Raw genomic sequence first — 21,718 nt, forward strand, 5'->3', positions numbered from 1 at the left:
TAGGCTGCCTTTTGCCAGCATCCAGTCCATTTCTGAAGTGGGAAATGCCTGTCCAGCTGTGCCCACCATGCCCTTGCAGGCAACTCACACAGAAACTCTGGCGGGTCCTCCACAAGGACCAGCCTCACCTGACCTTGTAGTTGCAAACCTCCTGCAATCCCTGATTTAACCCATTTTCCAGCCCCATGTTACTCTCTTAGGAAGGTAATCCTTTCCCTTCTCCAGCTCCTGCCTGGAAGCTAGCATGGGGAAAGACAGGGTAAAGTGGGGGTGCTGGCACTCCTCTGGATCCCTCTCCCCCCCTCCCAAAGGTCACAGCTCCCCTCAGGGTGCCCTCACTTTCTGGGTTCCAGTCACCTTTCCCCCCTGGCCCGTTCAAATCCAGGCCTGGGAGCAGCGCTGCAGCGTGAGCCCTGGGCCTCAGGGCTGCCTCTTCCCAGCTGGACCTCTGCAAACAGGTTCAAGGGCGAACTCTTCTGATGTTTCCAACAGGAATATGATGCCTGCCTCCTGTCGAGACCCTGCTGGCAAGCTCCCGGCCAGCACCCTGTGGGCACTGGGCATGATAGATTGCAATGCAATGGACCATCTCCCCTCAGAGCCATAAAGGGCTCAGGATAAGCAGAATTTGGCATGGGGCAAGGCCTAAAGGAGGCCTCTCGGGAGTCCTGCTGAATAAATGAAAGGACTTGTTAGCTCTGAGCCATGCCCATCATCTACCCCAGTGAGTCTCTTTCTCTCTACATGCACCACACCCCTTGGTCCCGCTCCTCACTGGGGAGATGAGACTGCTTCTTACTATGAGCGTGTGGGGGGGTGCCCCCCAAGAGAGACCCCAGCCCTGTCAGCAGCAAGTGGATAGCAGCACAGCCCCGGGGTGAGGCATTTCTACATGAAAGAACAAGTGACTCTCAGACTTTTGGATTCCATTTTTCACCTACTAGAGTTTGATGTAGATTTTTCATCTGTCTGGATTTTTTTTTTTGGAGTAAATGACATGATGGGAAATTATTAGTCTAGAAATGTTTCTCACTGAGTGTACATCAATAAATACCACTTCTCATCTGATGCCAGTACGGTAAGAGCTCGAGAGAGGTCTAAGGGCCAGGAGGCCAAGCCTCTGGTATTTCCTGGGTGACTTCACTCCACTGGGTGACCATTCCAGAGTTAAATGTTCTCACCTGGACAGAGGTGGTGCTGGAAAAACTAGAAAAATGCAGGAGATTAGAAATCTTCCCTGCCACCTCCAGAGGCAACTGTGCCAGTCCAGCAGGGTCTGCAGGGAGCAGAGCCCAACAGGCAGCTGAGCTGTTCACTGGTGGTTCAGGCTGAGGAAGGTGAATCGTCTACCAGCATCAACCCGGCCAGTGGCAAGGCCAGACGAGGGAGGGGACAGCAAAAAGACACAGCTCCTGGGGGCTGAGTCAAACTCTCGAAGCAGTGGCTTTCAAAGTGACATGGAGATTTGCAGGAGGAGCCACATTGTACATTGCGACCCAGTGACTGTGCTTATAGCTTTCAGATTTATACATATCATTTAACAAGCGTTGCAGAACCAATACTTAACTTTACTATGAGTCATGTGCCAGGACGTTTTCTGCTCTATTAGTTTGTTTTCTACTCTATCTTATTACCCAACTAGCTGGTCCCCTCTCACGAAGTTGATTTCACAATCATGACTCATAGTTAGAAAAACACTAGCTTAGAAGGGCTTGGGGGCTAGTCGCACAAAAGCTGTTTTTTGTTCTAAAATATTTTTAGTGGACAAATCATAATTGTATGTATTCATGGGTACAATGTGATGTACTGATAATGTATACAATGTGGAATGATTAGGTCAAGCTATTTAACATATCCATCACTCTGATTACCCCTCATTTTCTATGGTGAGACACTTGAAATTTACTCAGCTATTTTGAGACATCTTTATTGACTAGAGTCACCCTCCTGTACAATAGATCTCAAAACTTATTCCTCCTGTCCATCTGCAAGTCTTTACCCTTGGCCAGCATCTCCTCATTCCTTCCCTCTCCTCAACTCCAGCCTCTGGTAACCACCGTTCTCTCTGCTGCTGTAAGTTTGACTTACTGGAGTTCATGTATAAGTACACTCACGTAGTATGTGCCTTTCTGAGCCTGGCTTATTGCACGTAGCACAATACTCCTGGGTTCATCCATGTTATCACTAGGACTTCCCACTCTTTCAACTGCATAGTGTTCCACTATGTGAATGCACCACATTTTCTCCATCCACTCAGCCACTGAGGGACACTTCGGCTGATTCCCCACCTTGGTTACTGTGAATAGTGCTGTGATGAGCATGGGAGTGAGAGATCGCTTCCACATACCGATTCCCTTTCCTTTGGATACACACCCAGAAGTGTTGCCGGATCATATGGCAGACCTACTTTTAGTTTTCTGAGGAACCTCCATACCGTTTTCCATAATGGCTGCACTAATTTGTGTTTCCCTCCCCAATGTATAAGAGTTCCCTTTTCTCACCATCTTCACCAACATCTGTTATTACAATTATTTTTAAGGTGCATAATAAAGCAAACTTTGGTTAGTTATAGATACATAAAATTATAAATACACAAGACATTATCCGTGCCTTTTAGAAAGAGGTGGGGTTTAAGAAAAATAAAATAAATTAACAAATTAAACTAGTGAAGTGATCAAATAAATCGCCATCAAAGTCACTACGAATTATGTTGACAATTGAGTAATGTTAGCTAAAGAACAGCCATTTTAACGTTGCTTAAGCTTTGCCATACTTTGCTGTTTGTTCCACTCCCAAATCCTAATCATTAGCTAAGGACAGAACCAGCTTTCTAGAGGTAGCTATTGATAATTGTTTTGCAACTCTCAAGTATGTCTTGTACTGATTACTCCTCTATTCTAGGCTTTGTTTTCCAGCTATACAAGACCAAGTTGACCTAATCCGTTGTAATCAGCCTTTTGTGACTGCCCACCAGCCCACTACCAGGAGTCACAGGACTGGGTGCCCTGACAACATCAAGGACACAAGACTAGTGCTATCAATACTTAGGAATGCAGCTGCTGGGGATTTTTTTAACCCTATTTCCTTGTTAAAACTTTAAAAGCCCACCTTCCCTAATCCCTGAAGCCACGCTACTTTTGCCTGTGTCAACCCCATTTAGAGTCTGTTCTAAACGTGAATAAACTCTCTTGCTTTCCCTTTGGAATTATTTGCTTTATTCCCATGGCACTAGCCCACCATGTCTCAGTTTACCCTAACATGTCAACCACTCAAATGATGTGGATAAGAGTGAATGGATCAAAGTATTGGCATACAGTCTACTGATCAAGAGATTTTAGAAAATAAATACTAAAAATGAAGGACAGAGTATTTTAAACAAATGCTGAATGTAATGTCACAATGTATCAGACAGAAGTTTATTTATTAGAGACAGGGTTTCACTCTGTCTACCCAGCTTGGAGTCTAGTGGAGCAAACATGATTCACTGCCGTCTTAAACTCCTGGGCTCAAGTGATCCTCCCACCTCAGCCTCCCGGGTGGCTGGAACTACAGATACATGCCACTGTGCCCAGTAAAATACAGCATTTTTAAAAATCAGATTTATTAAAAAAAAACCAACCTACTTAGTAGAATCGAGTCCCAACAGAAATCATAGAAAAACAAAGCTGATACACTGGCAGAAAAGAGGACGCAGACAGGAACACTGAGGTGCATCAAGGGGACCGAGGTTTCATCCTGGCAGTGGGTGTGGTTTTTGCCGAGGATACACCTTGGGAGGGAGGAACTCTGAGGCTGTGGGTTCTTAGGGAGGGTGGGGCCGCACATCTGCCATCCATCCCATCGACAGATGGAGACAGTGTTCTCACTGATGCCTGCAGGCTGGAAGGGGTGAATACCAGAGCCACCGCTTTCAAAATGAAATCCTCACCATAACCATATCTTAGACTAGCTTACCCTGCACCCAAAAGTCACACCCCAGCACACCGGGAGAGGGTAAAATGACCTGGCAGTGATACTGCAGTCCTTGTGCATAAGTTTTGTGCTCATGATCAAAACTGCTTCTGACCACAGGGATTGGGTAGCTAGGCTCCCAAGGTCTCAGGCTACTAAATGACCCAGAGCAAAGGAACAAGAGCCTCCTCCCCACAGTGTCCCGAAAGCCACAAACACAGCAGCAACCTCAAAGCCCAAGGGAAAATACGATGGGGCAGAGGGACACTGAGTGGCAGCACCTGTAGAGAACAGGAGCCTGGGAGGAGGGTGGTGCTATTCAGAAGCATCCTTATTCTCGCAATGACCACAGAGATACTGTGTGAGCTCAGCAGAGGACCTTTATCACTGGACTAGGGCAGCCCAAGGGCCACAGCTGTGGCTCTGGAAAAGCCTTCCAGAACAGAAAAAGTAGTTCCAACTCTAGCCTGGTATTGGCTGCCTGGACTTTGGCAGAGGAGGCCATGGTGAGGAAAAATCTGTTGCTTCTTCATCTTTTCATGATTTATGCCAACACGGTTTCTCCCTTTCTGATGTTCTACATGGAAGATAGGCTGGTAAAAGGTGTACTTGGAGTGGACCCCTCTGATCGCCTCCTGACAGGAGCCCGATAGGAAGTACGCCTCATGGGACTCTGCCTGCCCATGCATGTGTCCACACAGGTATACCCAGTGCACACCTGTGTGGGAATGTGCTAATGCTCAAGCAGGCCTTCCTGATGGGCCCTGGGAGAAGTGAAGAACTCTGGCCCATGGGAAACGTGATGTGATTTGTCCAGAGCAGGCACCACAAAAGAATGTCCCTGGGTCACATTTTTTGTAAGCTGCCTCTTTCCTAACTTTTCTTGGAAAAAGGCACAGCATTGACCAGGCTCCACAATCCTGAAAGAAAGAAGTTTCAGTCGGGATAGTTGCTCAGTGAGCACTAGAATGTGCGCTGACCTGATGGGAGTCACTCATGGGAATGACGCTGTCCTTGTAGCCATGTGGGGTCAAGTGCCTCGGCAAACCTGCCACACTTCGCAGTCAGGGTTTCTCAGGAGTAGTAAAACCAGGTGAGACCTGACCAGGTACATGCAGGTAGAGGGGCCAAGAAGAGACTTACTTTGCAGTAGTTTCTTCATCGTATTTGGTTTTCAGGTCAAATAATTCTGTTCGAGTTTTTTCCAGGGCTGAAAGGCAGAGAACACGAAGCCATGATGTAAGATACTAGTTGTTTCAAATAAACTAAATTTTAAAAGAAAACCTACACTAGGATCATATTCTCATTTCAAGTGAGGCAAAATGATAAAAGTACAAAAAATGGGACAGGAAGTCTCCTTTCATCTCGACCTCATCTCATCCCAAGCAGCTGTTAAGAGGGAATCTTTATTAATACCTGACTGTATCGATTTCATGCTTTTAAATGTTTCATTTTAAAAAGTCCATACATAACTGTATATACATGTATGTTTGCGTATGTATTTTTTTCTCTCCACCCATAAACAGGATGACATGAATACTTCCTGAGCCTGACCCTGCACCCTGCATGGAACTCTCTCCATATCAGGACAAAGGCAGTAGCAATGACACACAGCCTCTTATCAGGACACCAGAAGTGAAGTTGCTGGGTAAAAGGCTGGGACACCCAAACTTGACATGAACAATGCTGGGGTGGCGCTCAAGAGGCTATGTCCACGCCTATCCACGAGAGGGACTACTTTCCTGCACTGTCACCAACGCTGATATCGAAAACATTTCTGACTATCTGAGAGGCCCAGCAGTCTTCCACTGATTTAATCTGCATCTCCCTGACGGTTATAAGCTGTAAGCATTTCCTCTGGAGTGTGTTTGCCCTCCACATGTCTTCTGCGAACTGTGGGCTCGCATCCTTTGCTCCTGGTGCCACTGGACTGTTTCTCTGTTTGCGGATTTGTTGGCATCTTTACATTTTTTGGATATTACTCATCTGTCTGTTAAACTTGCGATGACTTTCTCCCACTCTGCCATTTGTGTTTTATCTTGGATAATGATGTCTTCTGATGTTTTCCCCACATTTAAATGAAACATACACGCCGCTTCCATTGCAGAAAACAAAAAGAGAAACAACCAAAAAGAAAAAAGAAAAGAAGTTGAAAGAAACTATAAAAACTTAAGCATACCCTTTTTTGGTATCTTGAAAATTTTAAAGGTCTGCAATTTCTGTTCTCCTTAAACTTCACTTAGGGTAGAAATACGTTTTTTTCTTCTATTATTGTTCCAAATGAAATGTCAGTCCTTGACAGTTTGGTGATTTAGATGTGTTTGTTGGAAAAAGAGCAGGAAGAGAGGATGGCGTGTGGAGGGGATGAAAATGGAATTCAGATCCTCCCACCTCGACATTAACAACTCAAAGTCAGTGAGTAATGAGCCGGCAGCTGGCGGGCTCTGCGGAATTCTCTGCGTGGGCTCGCTGCAGCTCCCACGCCGGAGCAACAGGTATCCAAGGGGACCTGGCGGGTCAGAAGCCTGACCAAGCTCTCCCCCCGGTCTTCCCCACATCCACAGGACTAGGAAGGAGAATGCCAAACCTGTCTGCAGAGTCTGCACTTTATGTTCTGCTTCCTCCAGCTTTGAGGTGGTGGACATCTGTGTCTCCTGCAGCTTTCTGAAATGGAAGAGCATGAACTCAAATGGGTCATCTCGCTTACCAACTGAAGCACACTGTGCACCTCTGCGCTGCCATCGGTGCTCCCTGCTGTGGGGCACAGTGGGCAGCAGTGATGGCTCGCGAGGCCACACGTGCTGTGGGGCCCGTTCCTGGAGCTCTTGCACCCTAACTCTGTAACTGCATGTTAGAGCAGGGAAGGGTACACTCAGCGGGGCTTGACATGTGGTAATTGGTGGAGAAGGTTCTCCTAAATGTAACTCGTTCTTGAAATGCCAGATATTAAAAAGAAAAAAAAAAACATCATCATGCACTCATTGTTTTCTGAAGTTGCCCAAGAAGAATGATCCATTTACATTCTGCTGACACAATGAAGGAATTTGTTGGAATAAAGGATGTACTAAATAGATGTGGCAGCTGTTCCGTCTCTGTTATAATGGAATGCAAATGCAACTGCAATACCTAATGGGGACATTCTGAGTGCTCCCAACTGCATTCCACATATTTACACTCCCATGATCTCCACATGAATTCCCTGGTCAATAAATAGCAGTCCTTTCTCCTAATCCACAAAAAAAATTCTCTAAAAATAAGTTTATTATTTTTACATCATATGAATATAACATATGCTCTCATAATAATCAAACTGGGAATGCAGAAAGGTAGAAATGACAACATTTAAAACATCGCCCACATTCCCAACACCTATAGAAAAGCAATGCTTATATTTTCATGTATTTCTGTTATAAAATATATGCTCAGAGTTTTTTTAAAATCCAGTATTATAAGAGCATAGAAAGAATAATGTCCCCCTCTTCCTTGGCTCCCTTTCTGCTCCTCAGAGTTCTTTTGCATCTTTCTAAGATGTCTCTGCATGTACAGAAATACAATAGGAACATACCATTGTGTAATATAAACTCATATGTAATATACTAGTGTCATATGAACTCATGATACACCACAGTAAACTATAAACGAATATGTAATACACTACAGTATAATATGAACTCATATTTAATATACTACAGTGAAATATGGACTCATGTAAGACACTACTGTGTAACAGGAAGTCACACGTAATATACCACAGTGTAATATGAACTCATATCTAACACACCAGGAGCCCCCAATACATAGCCACGCACTGGTACTGGTCCATGGCCGGTTAGGAACTGGGCTGCACAACAGGAGGTGAGCGGCAGGCAAGTGGAGCCCCACCCCCTGGCAGATCAGTGGTGGCATTCGATTCTCAAAGGAGCAGGAACCGTGCTGTGAACTGCACATGTGAGGGATTCAGGGTGCATGCTCCTTATGAGAATCTAATGCCCGATGATTCCCCTACCCCTAGGCCATGAAATAATAGTCTTCCACGAAACAGTTCCCTGATGCTAAAAAGGTTGGGGACTGCTATAAGGCACTACCATGTAATACGGACACATATCTAATACCCTGCAGTGTTACACAAACTCAAGTAATACAAACTCATATGTAATGCACTACAGTGTAATATGAACTCATATGTACTATGCTATAGTGAAATATAAACATGCAATACGTTACAATGAAATGTAAGTATGCAATACACTACAGTAAAACATGAACTAATATTAATATACTACAGTAAAATATAAACTAATGTCATGCACTCCAGTATAATATAAACTCATATATAATATGCTACAGTAAAATATAAACTAATATGTAACATACTACAATGTAATATGAACTCATATCTAACATATCACAGTATAATATGAACTCATATAATATACCACGGTGAAATATAAACTAATATGTAATATATTACAGTGTAAGATGAACTAATATGGAATACACTATAGTGTAAAATGGACTAATATGTAATATAGTACAGTGAAATAAAAAGTAATATTTAATATACTATGGTGTAACATGAAATAAAATGTAACACACTACAGTGAAATATAAACACCCAGTCCTTCTTTCAATACAAAGGGGATTACAACACAGTTTATCTCTGTATTTTGGAAATGGACTACCCCAGCAAATACAGTTCTCCACCATTCTTATTAAATAATTAATTAATCAAGCCTCTATGGACACTTAGATTGTTTATGGTTTCTTTCTACTAAACATTTCCTCAGCCATCATTAACTAGATATTGTTACACTGTTACATAATTTTGAGAGTGAAATCTATTGGATAAAATTCTAACAGAGGAATTACATTGGTCAAAGAATATGTGCAAATCTTTTTTTTTTTATAGACTTTGAGAAACCTTCCAAAAAAACCTTCACCAATTTCAACTCTTGCCAACAATATATGAGTATTTTCACATACTCTGGCAACACAGGATAAAATCAGACTTAATTTTTTACCACTCAGTAAAGATAAGCATTTGTCTTTATATGAAATACCTGCTTATCTCCTTTGCCCATTTTTTGTAGAGTTGATTTTTTCTTATTAGTTTGTAAGAGCTCTCCATAAATAAAAAAACATTAGCACTTTGTCTCATGTGGTGCAAATATTTCTTCCCAGTTCGCTGACGCTTTTAAGATTTTGTGGTTGGCCAGGTGCGGTGGCTCAAGCCTGTAATCCCTGCACTTCAGGAGGCCGAGGCGAGAGAATTGCCTGTGCCCAGAGGTTTGAGACCAGCCTGGGCAACTTGGTACAACCTTGTCTTTACAGTACATCAAAAAATTAGGCCGGGCGTGGTAGCAATCACCCGTAGTTCTGGTTACTTGGAAGGCTGAGGTGGAAGGATCACCTGAGTCCAGCAGGTCAACACTGGGGTGGCTGTGCCCGTACCACTGCACTCTAGCCTGGGTGATGGAGTGAGACTCCAACTCAAAAAAAAGGATTTTGTGGCATTTTGTTCTTAAAAAGCTGTTTTAAATTTTTGATAGTTACATTATTAAAAATATGTACCCAAGTTTTCTTTCAGTATGTTTGTGACTTAATTATTAATACTTCTTAAATCCCGGACCCATTTCCATTTTTTGGTGTTAAGAAAAGAGGTAAAGGTCTAGCTTCAGCCCCTCACCCAAGAGTCAGTCAGTTATACATATCTTTTAACATAATTAATCCTTTTACTTAATCTGAAAAGCCAACTTAATAATATTCAACTCCCATGTGAGTTTGTTTCCACGCTTTTTTAACCATGAGTCTGCCACTGTAATCACACTTTACTGGATATAACTTTGATTCCCACATTTTTCTCTCCATACTATGCTAGGATACAGCTTTCATGTTACTATGAATTTTACACAATTATTATTTTAATGGCTGCATAATGTCCTAGTTAGGGAAGGCCCATCTTTTCCAAATTCGTTTCTTGACAGCAGGGCATTTGGATTGCTTGTATTTTTTTCCCCATCATCAACAACACGGTGAGAATTCTCTTTGGCCATAAAGTGCTTTCCTAAGAGGCATTTATTTAGGAAAAATTCAGTCTGAACTGGGTCACAAATCTGCCCACCTTTCAGAACCCTGACTCTGTGCTGCTTACCCTCTTCCTGGGGGGCTGTGCCCGGCCACATTCCCCCTAGCATGGTGGGGATGTGGCTTCCATGTGCAGGGTTGGGCTTGGCCCCTGAGACTGACCTGGGTCCCGCAGTGAGGCCTTCTGGCCCTGATTAGCTGCGAAAGCTGGGGCAGGTACCTCATCTGTGGCCTGGTTTCTCCTTCTGTAAAAAGAGATGGTCTATACTGCAGATCCAGCCTGGGCACTCAGAACATACTGAGAGTGTCTGGCAAAATTCTGTTGCAGAGGGGGCACTGGAAGGAAGCCAGCTTCACAGCACTCCCGAGAAGCCTCTGGGAGATCTCTATGGAAAAGCCCACCACATGGAGGCATTTGCAACGACGCAAAAAACCCCACTCACCACAATCCAAACTGGCCCTTTATTTGTAACCATAAATTCAGGGCCTCCTGTTAATGGGTACACATTTCTTCATGCTAGGGTTAAAATTTAATATCTTAATATAACCAAAGGGCTTTGAGAAATCCAACTTACACAGTTGGGACTGGTAAGTGCAACTGTCCTTATCGTAGTTACGAGAAATCTAACTTCCACGCATCACACTAGGGAAAAAACCACTAGGGAAAAAATCACACTGTTTGTGGGAAGAGTTTTGGGTAAAAGAAGCCATCAGAAACCTAGAACTTCCATCAGCTAGGTGATACAGTCACATATGTTACAGATACCAACTCCTTAATAAATGGAGCTCTGTGAAGTAACAGAAAGAGGCAAAACAACACAAAACAAAAAAATCCAAGATTTTTGGGGGCGTGTATGTGTGTAATATTAAAGGTCAACTCACTAAGGAAGGCAGGAGGAGCCCAGCATGCACCCCCAGAGGGCACGCATCAGGCCACGGCTTCTCCTTGCTCTCCCAGCTCAGGTCCAGCTGGCAGGTGCCACCTTGCGAACTGCGTGGGCCTTGTGCTCCACCTTTGCTCCCACAGGGCTCGGATACACCTTCAAGCATATGGACTGCCTGATACCAGACACTGACTGGGAAATTTCCTTTGAGAAAGCCTCACCGATGGAGAATACATGCACGCCTTCATATTTCATTTTTTGAGAGATGGGGTCTTGTGCCCAGGCTGGTCTCAAATTCCTGGTCTCAAGTGATCCTCCAACCCTGGTCTTCCAAAGTGCGGGGACTGCTAGTGCAAGCCATAGCATCTGCCTACCTTCATTTTTTTTTTGAGTTGGAGTCTCACTCTGTTGCCTAGGCTGGAGTGCAGTGGCTCCAGTGCTCATGACCACTGCAGCCATGACCTGCTGGGTTCAGGTGATCCTTCTGCATCAGCCTTCCAAGTAACTGGAACTACGGGCACGTGTCTCCACGCCTGGCTAATTTTTCTTGATTTATTGTAGAGATGAGGTCTCACCAAGTTGCCCAGACTGGTCTCAAACCCATGGGCTCAGGCAATTCACTCATCTCAGTCTCCCAAAGTGTGGGATTACAGGCTGAGCCACTGAGCCTGGCTACCTTCATTTTTTAAACAACATTTTTCCCAGAGCCGCTAGGATTTTTGGTTGCAACCTGGGCTTATTTCGTAGATCCATTCCTTAAAATGGCTTGTAACGTGACCTGGACACATGCTCACCTCTCCTTTTCTGCAAAGTCATTCTGTAACTTCTGTTCCTTTTCGAGAGCTATGGTTTCAGCTTGGTTCTTCAGTGTCTGTTCATATTCTCGGATTTTCTCTTTAAGTGCTTTTATCGTAACCTCTGCAGAAAGGAAAAAAAAAAACAACCTACAGTAAGAGAAGCACAATTCCACACTGCTGTATGTACAAGGCTCTTGTAACCTGGTCGGATTGACGTGTTTTAAACTTTAGCTCTTCAACTCTGACACAAAATCAATGGTTACGAGTCCCTTCGGAGACCTTTTACTCCCTAAATGTTAAATTGAACTTTAAACGTTTAGGTTGAGGAGATCAATGGATTTTGCTGGGAAGAAGAGCTATAGTTTCTCTAGTACAACTTAAAAAAAAAGGGGGGAAAATCAATGGTAAAATATAATATCATCTTATTGATGAGTCTTAAATTAGTCCTCTACTGAGGGAAGATTAATAAAGTTTTAGTGTGGGTTTAAGTACTTTTTCACAAAGAAGAGAGTTCATAATAGCATGCACACTCTGGAGGATGCAGTCTCGGTCTCAGTGGAGTTGGGAAATATACAGACCTCGCTGGCCCAGGGCCATGGCCCTGCTGGTCACAGGTGATGTGAAACACAAGGTGCTAAGAGAAGGCAGTGTCTCCCCAGCCAGAATGGTTCATCCTGGAGCGTCCCATGGATGGCTGTGGACTGTGTGTGCCGAGCAGAGGGCACAGGGCCTGGGGGACGAGGCTGGTCCACAGCCTGCAAGTGCCCTGGAGCGGGTGTGAGCGCCAGGGGTGTGGGCAGTAGTGCAGGGCAGTGAACGAGCCCTGCGGGGCTCAGGGCTCTATGGCAAAGGGCTACTTAGGAGCCAGGGCCGAACCTGAAAAGCCCAAGTCCCTTAGGAGGCAGGGTGGGCCCTGGAACGCTCAGGTCCAGAAGTCTCTCGTGAAGGTCTCTAATCAAATGCCATGTTTACTGAAGTCATCTCAATTGCCCAAAGTGGACAGAATGAATAGAGCCAGCCTGTAGGTGGCTCCAAGGCAGGACCAACCCTCCCCCACTCGCCACCCCGCACCCTCCTATAGACACCCTCACATCACTCTGTAGGCTGCATGATTCGTGGAGAAGCACAGGGACCCTGGGGGCGGTCTCCTAGGGGATATCACCTGCAGCCTATGGACCCATCTCGCAGGAAGTAAGGCTGGGTTTGTGTTCCCAGCACCCTCATCAGGTGGGTGTTTAAGAAAGGGCTGTGGCAGGAATGAATGAAGGAGCAGGACTGAAACAGCAGGAGTGGCCCAAACAGGGCTCGGGGCAATGGGCTCCAGCTCACAAGACAAGCTGCCTGCGGTGTAACCCATGTCCATTCCTGTTCCCTGAGTCGCAGAGACACAGGCTAGCCAAGGCAGGAGCATGTCAACCCGGCATTTGACACTCACATGGCTCAACGGATACAAGCTAACGGTTCTTTTGTTTAGGGAAAAAATTGGCCTTTTTCAGTAGGTAGAACCCGGAGGTGAGGGCAAAAAATGGACACTTTCTGCCTTTTGGGTTGGAGGTTTGGGTCCTAGAAGAAATGCTCTGTGAGCACAATAGTTGCTCTCAGGCCACATGGACAGGCACAGAGTTAGGCAAGGGCTGGACACTCTCAAAATGGACACCAGAAAGGTCAGCTCTGAGAAAGGCCTGCATCGCTCTTTAAGTCAACGGTCTACGCACTGGCTGGAAAACCTGCACAGCACCTGGACCCGAATGCTCCTTCCAGTGGTGCTCCGCAGAGTGGCACATCTGTGCTCCTGCCAGGGAGTCTGGGGCATGCTCGGGTGTTCTGTGCCTGACGGAGTCTCTTTGCCAACCCCAAACCCCAGGTGAGCTGCTTGCTGGCCCGCCCAGCCTGAGCCAGAGGCTGCATGGTCCTGGAGCCTCTGGCCCTCCTCCGGTGCCCGGGTCTGCATCCAGGACATTTCCAGGGTGTCTCCACAGGTCTAGTGGACACTCAGGTGAGGAGGGAAGAAGGACACCGATCAGCTGTGCCTAAGGCCTCAATCTGCTCACCTTTAATGTGGGGGGACTATAGCCCATAATATAGAAGTTCCCTTTCTGCTTCTTTTTTTTTTGAGTCAGGATCTCACTCTGTTGCTTAGGCTGGAGTACACTGGCACCATCAAGGCTTACTCCAGCTTCAAACTCCTGGGCTCAGGTGATCCTCCTGCCTCAGCCTACCAAGTAGCTGGGACTATAGGTGTGTGTCACCACATCTGACGACATTTTGTGTTTTTTGTAGATGGTGTCTCACTTTGTTGCCCAGGCTGGTCTCAAACTCCTGGCCTCAAATGATCCTTCTGCCTCAATCTCCCAAAGTCCTGGGATTACAAGCATGAGATATTGTGCCTAGCCTGCTCTAATTTGTTAACTATCCACAGTACAGCTATAATGATTAAAATATGTGATGTACACCACCAGCCCTTCTAAATTATCATTTTTACATTTGGAAGAGGAGAGGAAAATGACATTCTTCTGGAGGTTGCGATCAACAAATAACGGGGGCACATTTCTAGCAAACACAGTGGTCAATGAGCAGCTGATACTTACTGAGTGCTCAACTGCTGTGCATACTACTCATTTAATTCACCCATAATCCTACATGGTGAGTATGAGAACTGTCCCCTAAGAAAAAAAGGCTTTGTGTGTGTGTGTGTGTGTGTGTGTGTGTGTGTGTGTGTGTTGGGGTCTTACTCTGTTGCCCAGGCTGGAGTGCAGTGGCACAATCATGGCTCACTGCAGCCTTGACTTCCTAGGCTTAGGCAGTCCTTCCACTTCGGCCTCCTAAGTAGCTGGGACTACAGGCACGTGACGCTACACTCAGCTAATTTTTAATTTTTTTTGAAGGGATGTCTCACTATGTTGCCCAGGCTGGCCTTGAACTCATGGGCTCATGGACTCCCACCTCAGTCTCCCAAAGTGCTGGAATTACAGGCATGAACCACAGCACCTGGCTACAAAAAGAACAGCCTTTAATAAAGTGAGATAATAAAGGTCATACAGCTAGGTAGTGGCAACAAAGGGTGCTAAGCCAGGTCTGTGTGCCCTGGATCCTTTCTTAATTCTTGGTCTAGAGATCTTATTGAAAAAACCCCATCAGACGAGGCTTTTGGGAGAGAACAGCCTACACGCAGCAGCACTTCTGGGCAGCCCCTGTGCAAATGCCTGTCACTGGGCAGCTGGGAACTGAGGCACTGGCGACATGAGGTGCAGGGAAGGAAAAACCTGTGCAGCACTTGGGGCCGCGCCTGCACCACCCTCCAACTAAACACAAGCAAACTCGAAAACAAAACAAAACACAACAAAAAGCAGAGTGGATCTGTCAAAATTAAATGCCAGAGGTCACCAATGGGGAGGAAAAACCCCCAACCCAAGACACTCCTTTCCATAGTGCTCCTACGATGTTCAGTGTGCACCTTCACAGGCCACCTTTCACTGTGGTATTGGGGTGACTATGATGAGAAACACGCCTTCTCAGAGAACTCCCAGCTTAACAAGCTCTGTGCCTCACTGCCTGGCAGGACAGGGCTGTCCCTGCTGGGTCCAAAGACTCCACTCTCGGCAGAGGCAGATCAAGGCGGGGTCTGAACCGGTTCTGGCTCTCCCAATCACCTGCCACCCTCATGTCCCCCAACTCCAGCAGGGAGGCCCTGCCGGCCCGCAGGCTTGAGCACCCCATCGCCCACTGGGGCTGTGCTCAGAGACCCCAAGGGAGGGGTCCGGGGTCGCCACCCTCACAGCCTGGCCTGTACCTCTGGCTCCTCCCACATCACCATGGACTCTGGATCCTTTCTGAGTAACATTCTTCCTCTCAAGCCTGTCTCCAACGTTCCTAAAGCCAAAGGACATTAAAAAAAATCTTCACCAGTTACCTGTTCATCAAGGCCTCTAAGCATACTCGGAAGGAGGCCACTCAGAGTGGGCTGCCTCTCCGTTCTCTCTGATTGCTTACCCACATTCCCCAACAAAAACCAACAGGCCGAATCATGACTTGGAGTTGGCTGAAAAACTCGCAGCTGCTGTCAGATGGGGCTGCGGTTTTTCTTTGAGACGAGGAAGCCGCGAGGCTCCAGGAGCCTGAACGCCTCTGGATTTTAGGCACAGGAGGGATTTCTTTGTTCTTCCCTGACAGGAAAAGCCAGGCAACCTTTGCCCTCTCTGTCTTGTTGGCGGCTGGGCAGCCACACCAAGGGGTTGTTTTCTTTCATTAAATCCCTAATGAGTAGGTGATGCTGACAAGGAAACAGCAGTGCTTAAGCATGCAGCCTTTAAGGATGCGTCTGAAGCCTTAATGTATGGGCAGCAATTATTAAATGACTTACTGCGTGTGACCCTTTGATCATAGCTGGCTCTCTGACAGGTGTCGCCCAGAGGCGATGCATCAGTCCTTTAAAAGGCAGGCCCTATCACATGATGACATGGGAGGAATTTTCAAAGAATCCTGATCAGTCCCGTCAGAGGGCAATAAAATCACACACGGTTATTGTGCAGAGGAAAGTTTTACTTGGAAGTAGCTAAGCGTTATTATTATCTCTCTCCAAGGATTTTGGTTCTTGCCCCACCCTGACTATATGATGTGTACTACAATTATAGCTAGTCCCAACAATGTGGGGAAGAGAGTTAAAAAAATAAAAAAAAGAAAGAGCAGAGTGCACGTTCCACCAACCTTGATTTTTCACTTCAGCAAATTCCTTGTTGTACTCTTCAAGCGTTTCCCGAAGCTTCTGGTTCTCTGTCTCGATGTCATGCAGGCGCTGCACTTTGAGCTGGAGCTGCTGCCCGAGGTCCAGAGCTGGCACCGGATCTGCAAGACAGAAAAACTCGTCACCCCATTCTGGACCCAAATGTGCCAGCTTTAGGGCCACACCCAGTCTCTTGGGGCTCCCCAGAGGCCAGGAGCACCCTTGCCGGACGGGGTCTTCTGTGCTGCTTCACAGAGGAAGGACATACCCCAGGGTCTCCAAGGTGGGAAGAGAGGGTGAGAAGAGTCATAGAATTCCCTGGTATCTGCCCACTGCTCTGACTTGGTGTGACACCATCATGATTTTAATTCTTTGATCTGACACACGAGGGAGCAGCAAGAGCCGGAGCCCTGCGGGCCCATCCGTATCCAGAGCCACATGCGAACAGCAAACAGGCCCTGGAAGGTGCTGTAAGTTTCAAGTTCCAATAATTCTATGGAGTTGGCAATAACACCTGACACTCTTGAGAGCATCACACAGTTCTTAGGACACGTACAGTTTATCCTTCAAGGATATTGGGAAAGAGATGCCAGAAACTAAAGCTCTGGGAAGCTGAGTGACTCACGCCCGAGGTCACTAGTTAGTGGGCACAAAGAACGTGAACCCAAGTCTGTTATCTCCAAGTGACCATGCAACAAGGAGGTCACCTGGCCGAACAGAGGAAATAACTGCTCGAGCATTCCTAGAAGCCACCCCAGTTCAGGACCTGACCGCTTTCCACATAATCCTCCTTCACTAGTGGAGGGGGCTCAGAAGAGTCAGGGTCAGCAGCTGCGGAGCTGAGGTCTGGAGAATCCTCCAGAAGCACAGCTGATAACCCAGCACAGCCCTGTTGCAGGCCAGCCAGCCAGGAGGTCACCGAGTCCCAACTAGAATACAAAGAGTGCAGCAACATGAGCAGGACAGCATCCGTGCCAGTCATGTGAGGTCTTGAGGCCAATTCAATGTCACGTCTGCCATCAGATTTACTTACAAAAAACTGGATCTCAATCCAATGTTAGAGATCGCAGACCCAGAATCACGGTTTAGATCTTGGCCTCTGCCTTTCCTGTTAATTCAGCACAGGATGGAGCAGCATTCAATGTTCTTCCACGTTGCTTCGATCTTTCGTTTTCCTTCTACTGTCTACAAGGCAATTATAATCCACCTGCTGGGTGCCCATGGAACCCTTCCTTCGGAATCTCAGGCTCTATCAGAGTTGAAGGACCTGAGTCCAGGGGCTTAGAAAAGATTATTGAGCACACTTCTGGTGTGGGCGCCAGCGTTACTTGTGCAATGGCCGCAGAGATTTAGTCTCGGGCTGAGGAATGCTAAACACTGCCCAGAGTGGATCAACAAGGGTATATATTCAAGAGCTCACTTAATTTTCAAATGCCAGAGTCATTAATTTTCCAGACCACACGGGGTTCCTGGAATCGCAGGCCAGGTCTACCACGCCTCAGTTAACGCGTCCACCAGGAGCCAGGACCTCTTGGAGATGCCAGTGTCTGTGCAGAGTTTACGAAAGGCAGAACAGGGATATATCGGGCTCAACGTCACGGACCCTGGTACCTGGGCTTACCACAAACACTGTCCATTATGTGGATCATGGGCAGCTGGGCACTAGTTCTGTGTGTGTAGAGTTTATGACAGCATTCCTCTCGTTTATGGCTTATTATTATTATGATGAAGTATTGATATTACATTTGATTCCAAGAACTACTGAAATGGGGAGATAGTTCTTTGTAAGCAGGAGTAGTGATAATACAAAAAATGGAATTCCTCAGAACATTCAGGTGTTTTTTGTTTGTTTTCTTTTTAATGTCAGGATCTTCCCAGGGTACCTTCTCAACCCGCCCCCTTCCGTATCTCCATGGCTTTGTGCTGGGCAAATGGCCTGAAGGAAATGAATGAATGCCCAGAGTCTACTTCACACAGAACTACAATTTGAACTTGACACAGAGGTCAAGGAAGGTGAGGCAGGGAGGAGAAGCACTTGTACAGAATTCTATTGAGAGCCACTCACATATGCTTTCCAGCACATGTGCCAGCACATTTTATTTTAAAAGTACGAAGCTAATATACTGCCCGCCATACCTAAACTTTCCGTCAACAACAGTTCCAGTCCATTCTTTTTAAAAGGCCAGGACTCCACTGTATCTGCTTCAAATAGAAAATAGCTTCCCTCATGCGATTCAGCAAGGAATCCAGTGACACAGAAAAATAACATGCACGTTGTCAAGTGAATAAAAGCTACACTGTCACACAAATTTTCCTGAGCATCATACTGTAAATGAAAATTCAGGCAATCTCATAATTCTTCATTATAGCATGTATATTTAATTTAACAATATTAAAGGTTAATGCCTAAGTAGCAAAACTGGTCACAGAATAAAGAATGAACTGAATGTTCGAATATCTCTGCATTAAACTTCAAACTTGACTTCAGTGTAGCTGAACAACTGAATGCCTGTAGCATTCGGATTTTGTTTGCGGATATGTAAAAAGCATTGCTAAAGTACCTCTTAGGCTTAATTTTTATTACTTGTATTAAAGGAACAGCTAATTACCACATGACAATATAATGACTCTAGCATGTTTGGGCTGGAGACCAAAACAATGAATTTTGGCATGCCAAACCCCAACCTGCATGCTAATCTGGGAAAATCATAGCTTTCTGTCTTTAATGATTTCCAATGCCATTTAAACCCCACATAAGGACTGTTAGGTCTTATTCTGAATGTCAGAAGCCTCCAATCTCAGCAGCTCAGTTAGGAAATAGTCTGAGAACATGCCCATAGGTGAAACAGGAGCACACACAATCCTGTAACTTCGGTCTTCCCAGCTGCCTCCAACTGGACATGACTTCCTGCAGGCACCACCCGCCACGCAACAAACTTGTAAGTGTTTTACAATCACCTAATACTTCGTTCCTAAGACCATCCTTGGGTATGATGTAGCTCATCATGCAACACAGGACTCAACGTAATTACAACAAACAACAATACCGTCACCTGTATGTATTCAGCACCTTTTCCTAAGTGCACGCAGCACTAGCTCGTTGCTTCCAGTCATCACAGTCAAGGATGGGGGAGGGTGCTGGAGGAGGGAGTCGGCCAGGCACACAAGTCTGCAAAACTCTAATTAAGATTTCTGCTTCCTGAACCAGCAGCCAACGAAATTATACTGTCTCTTCAACTACTCATTTAACAAGTATTTCCCTAAGCAACTACCTGCTCTGGGAAAGGCCCGGTCAGGCACTGGGATGGACACTTGGCCAAGTCAGCAGGGCCCGGCCTCACAGGGGAGATTGGCCACGCATGTAAACGACAAAAGCGCAGGAAAGGCCATGCGGACGATCAGGCGAGCGAGGCCGTTCCCGGGTGGGAAACTGGGAAGGGAGGAGTTTTCAAAGAGGTGACTCCTGAGCAGTCCTGCAGGATGCACAGGCTTCAGACCTGGGGGAGCTGGGAGAGTCGGATGGCCCACGTGGGAGACACAGCCAGTGGGAGGGCAGGAGCAGGGAGCACAAGGTCTGGCCCAAAGAAGGACCTGGCTAGATGCTGGGGCGGAGGCACACATGCCATGACATGGGGCTGCTTCGGGTGCTGAGGGGACACAGGTGGCCAAGACAAAGCCCTTCTCTCAGAGGCTTGATGTTCTAGCGAAGCAAGGGAGACAAACAAAACAGTGATTTCAAGTACAGACAGTCCCTGAAGCACGTACAATGGCTTATCGGAACACAGCCCCACTGTAAGTCAAGGAGCGTATGCACTGACAAGCATGAAGAGAGAAGCCTCTCAGGGACTTAGAGGCATGGGGTCTAGAGATGAAGGGCAGGGGTGTGTCTCTGAGGTGGTGAGCAGCGATGGAGATCAGGGTGGCGAAGGGGAGGCACTGTGAGGATTCACTCAGACTGCGGCACAGCCAGTGCAAAGGTCCTGTGGTAGGTCTGGACATGACATATTCAAGGCACAGAAAGCAGCCAGCGGTGCTGGGAAGAAAAAGGGAAGAAAGAGTGGGAAGGGAACAGTGGCCAGGGAGAGGAACACATGAAGAAAGAAACAGGATATAAAGAAGAATCAAACGGAATTCTAGAGCGGAAAATGCAATGTCTCAAATGAGCCAGGGGACAGTTTGGATTCAATTCTGCTCCTGTGGGAAAACTGTCAAAAATAAAAAGGGACTTGTCCAAGCTGAGCCACTAAGGCACGAAAAGTGGGGTACTTCATACAGCAGAAGGGTTTCTTGTTTTTTTCTTGGCAGAAGTTGGTAAGAGTTTTAACCTTAAAGATGAGCTACAGAATTTTCTTTCTTTCTTTCTTTCTTTGGAGTCAGGGTCTCACTCCGTCACCCTGGCTGGAGTGCAGTGGCATGATCACAGCTCACCACAGCCTTGCCCTGTTGGACTCGGGCCATCCTCCTGCCTCAACCTTCCAAGTTGCTGGGATTGTGCACTTACAGACATCGGACAAGTGGCAGAACAGGACTGTGAGCCCTGAGCGATGGAAGAAGATGAGGTGAGCCCTATGATTTCCCGTTCTGGCAGAAAGAACTTTCTGGACCGCGTCGCAGGAAGGGGGAACCCAAGCAGAGCATGATGGTCACCCAGGGTTGAGAAGACAGAGATCAAAAGATGGGGAGACTGTCACAACTGGAATCAGCAGGGCAGAGCACTGAGAAGGAGGATCATGGACGGAGAGAGCGACAGAAATCTCAGAGGGATGGTCTGTTGCTGAGAGTTGGGGTGCAAATGCACAGGCTGACAATGCTGCAAGACTGGGCAGGGGCTACAGGGAAGGTTGAAGCTGAACAACTCCCAGGGTTTGAGGGCCAGGAGATTTTCAAGTTACAAATGCAAAAGCAATACAAAAACAGGTGAGATAAATAGAAACAGTACGATGGGAGACCTACAAACAGTAAGATGGTAGACTTATACCCAACTTTATCCATGATTACATTAAATGTAAATGATCTAACATTCTAGTTGAGAGGCAGATTGTCAAACTGGATAGGAAAGCAAGACATAGAGATTTGTAAGACATATACCTTAAATATAAAGATACAGATAGTTATTATCAAAAGGAGAGAAAATTACATAACATGAAAACATTAATCAAAGGCAAGCTAGATTATCTAAATTAAAGTCAGACCAAGGAAACTTTAGGACAAGGTATAATACCAGGAAAAAGAAGATCACTGACAAGATGTACAATCCTAAAGGCATATATGCCCAAAGACAA

General features: G+C 46.2%; 1 protein-coding gene across 1 annotated transcript in view; it reads right to left on the reverse strand.

Annotated features, from left to right (window-relative positions):
* The window catches only part of LOC103262502 (homeobox protein cut-like 1), a 290,353-nt gene that overhangs the window by 118,195 nt on the left and 150,440 nt on the right, over positions 1 to 21,718 (reverse strand). The window contains exons 7-10 of the mRNA XM_021713407.1: positions 16,421 to 16,558; positions 11,714 to 11,837; positions 6,539 to 6,615; positions 5,095 to 5,161 (exon numbers count right to left, since the gene is read on the reverse strand). Coding sequence (XP_021569082.1) covers positions 5,095 to 5,161; positions 6,539 to 6,615; positions 11,714 to 11,837; positions 16,421 to 16,558 — 406 coding nt within the window. The remainder of the gene's footprint in view (positions 1 to 5,094; positions 5,162 to 6,538; positions 6,616 to 11,713; positions 11,838 to 16,420; positions 16,559 to 21,718) is intronic.

This window comes from Carlito syrichta, unplaced genomic scaffold (assembly GCF_000164805.1).
Source record: "Carlito syrichta isolate Samal-C Ts95f unplaced genomic scaffold, Tarsius_syrichta-2.0.1 Scaffold304518, whole genome shotgun sequence".
NCBI lineage: Eukaryota > Metazoa > Chordata > Mammalia > Primates > Tarsiidae > Carlito > Carlito syrichta.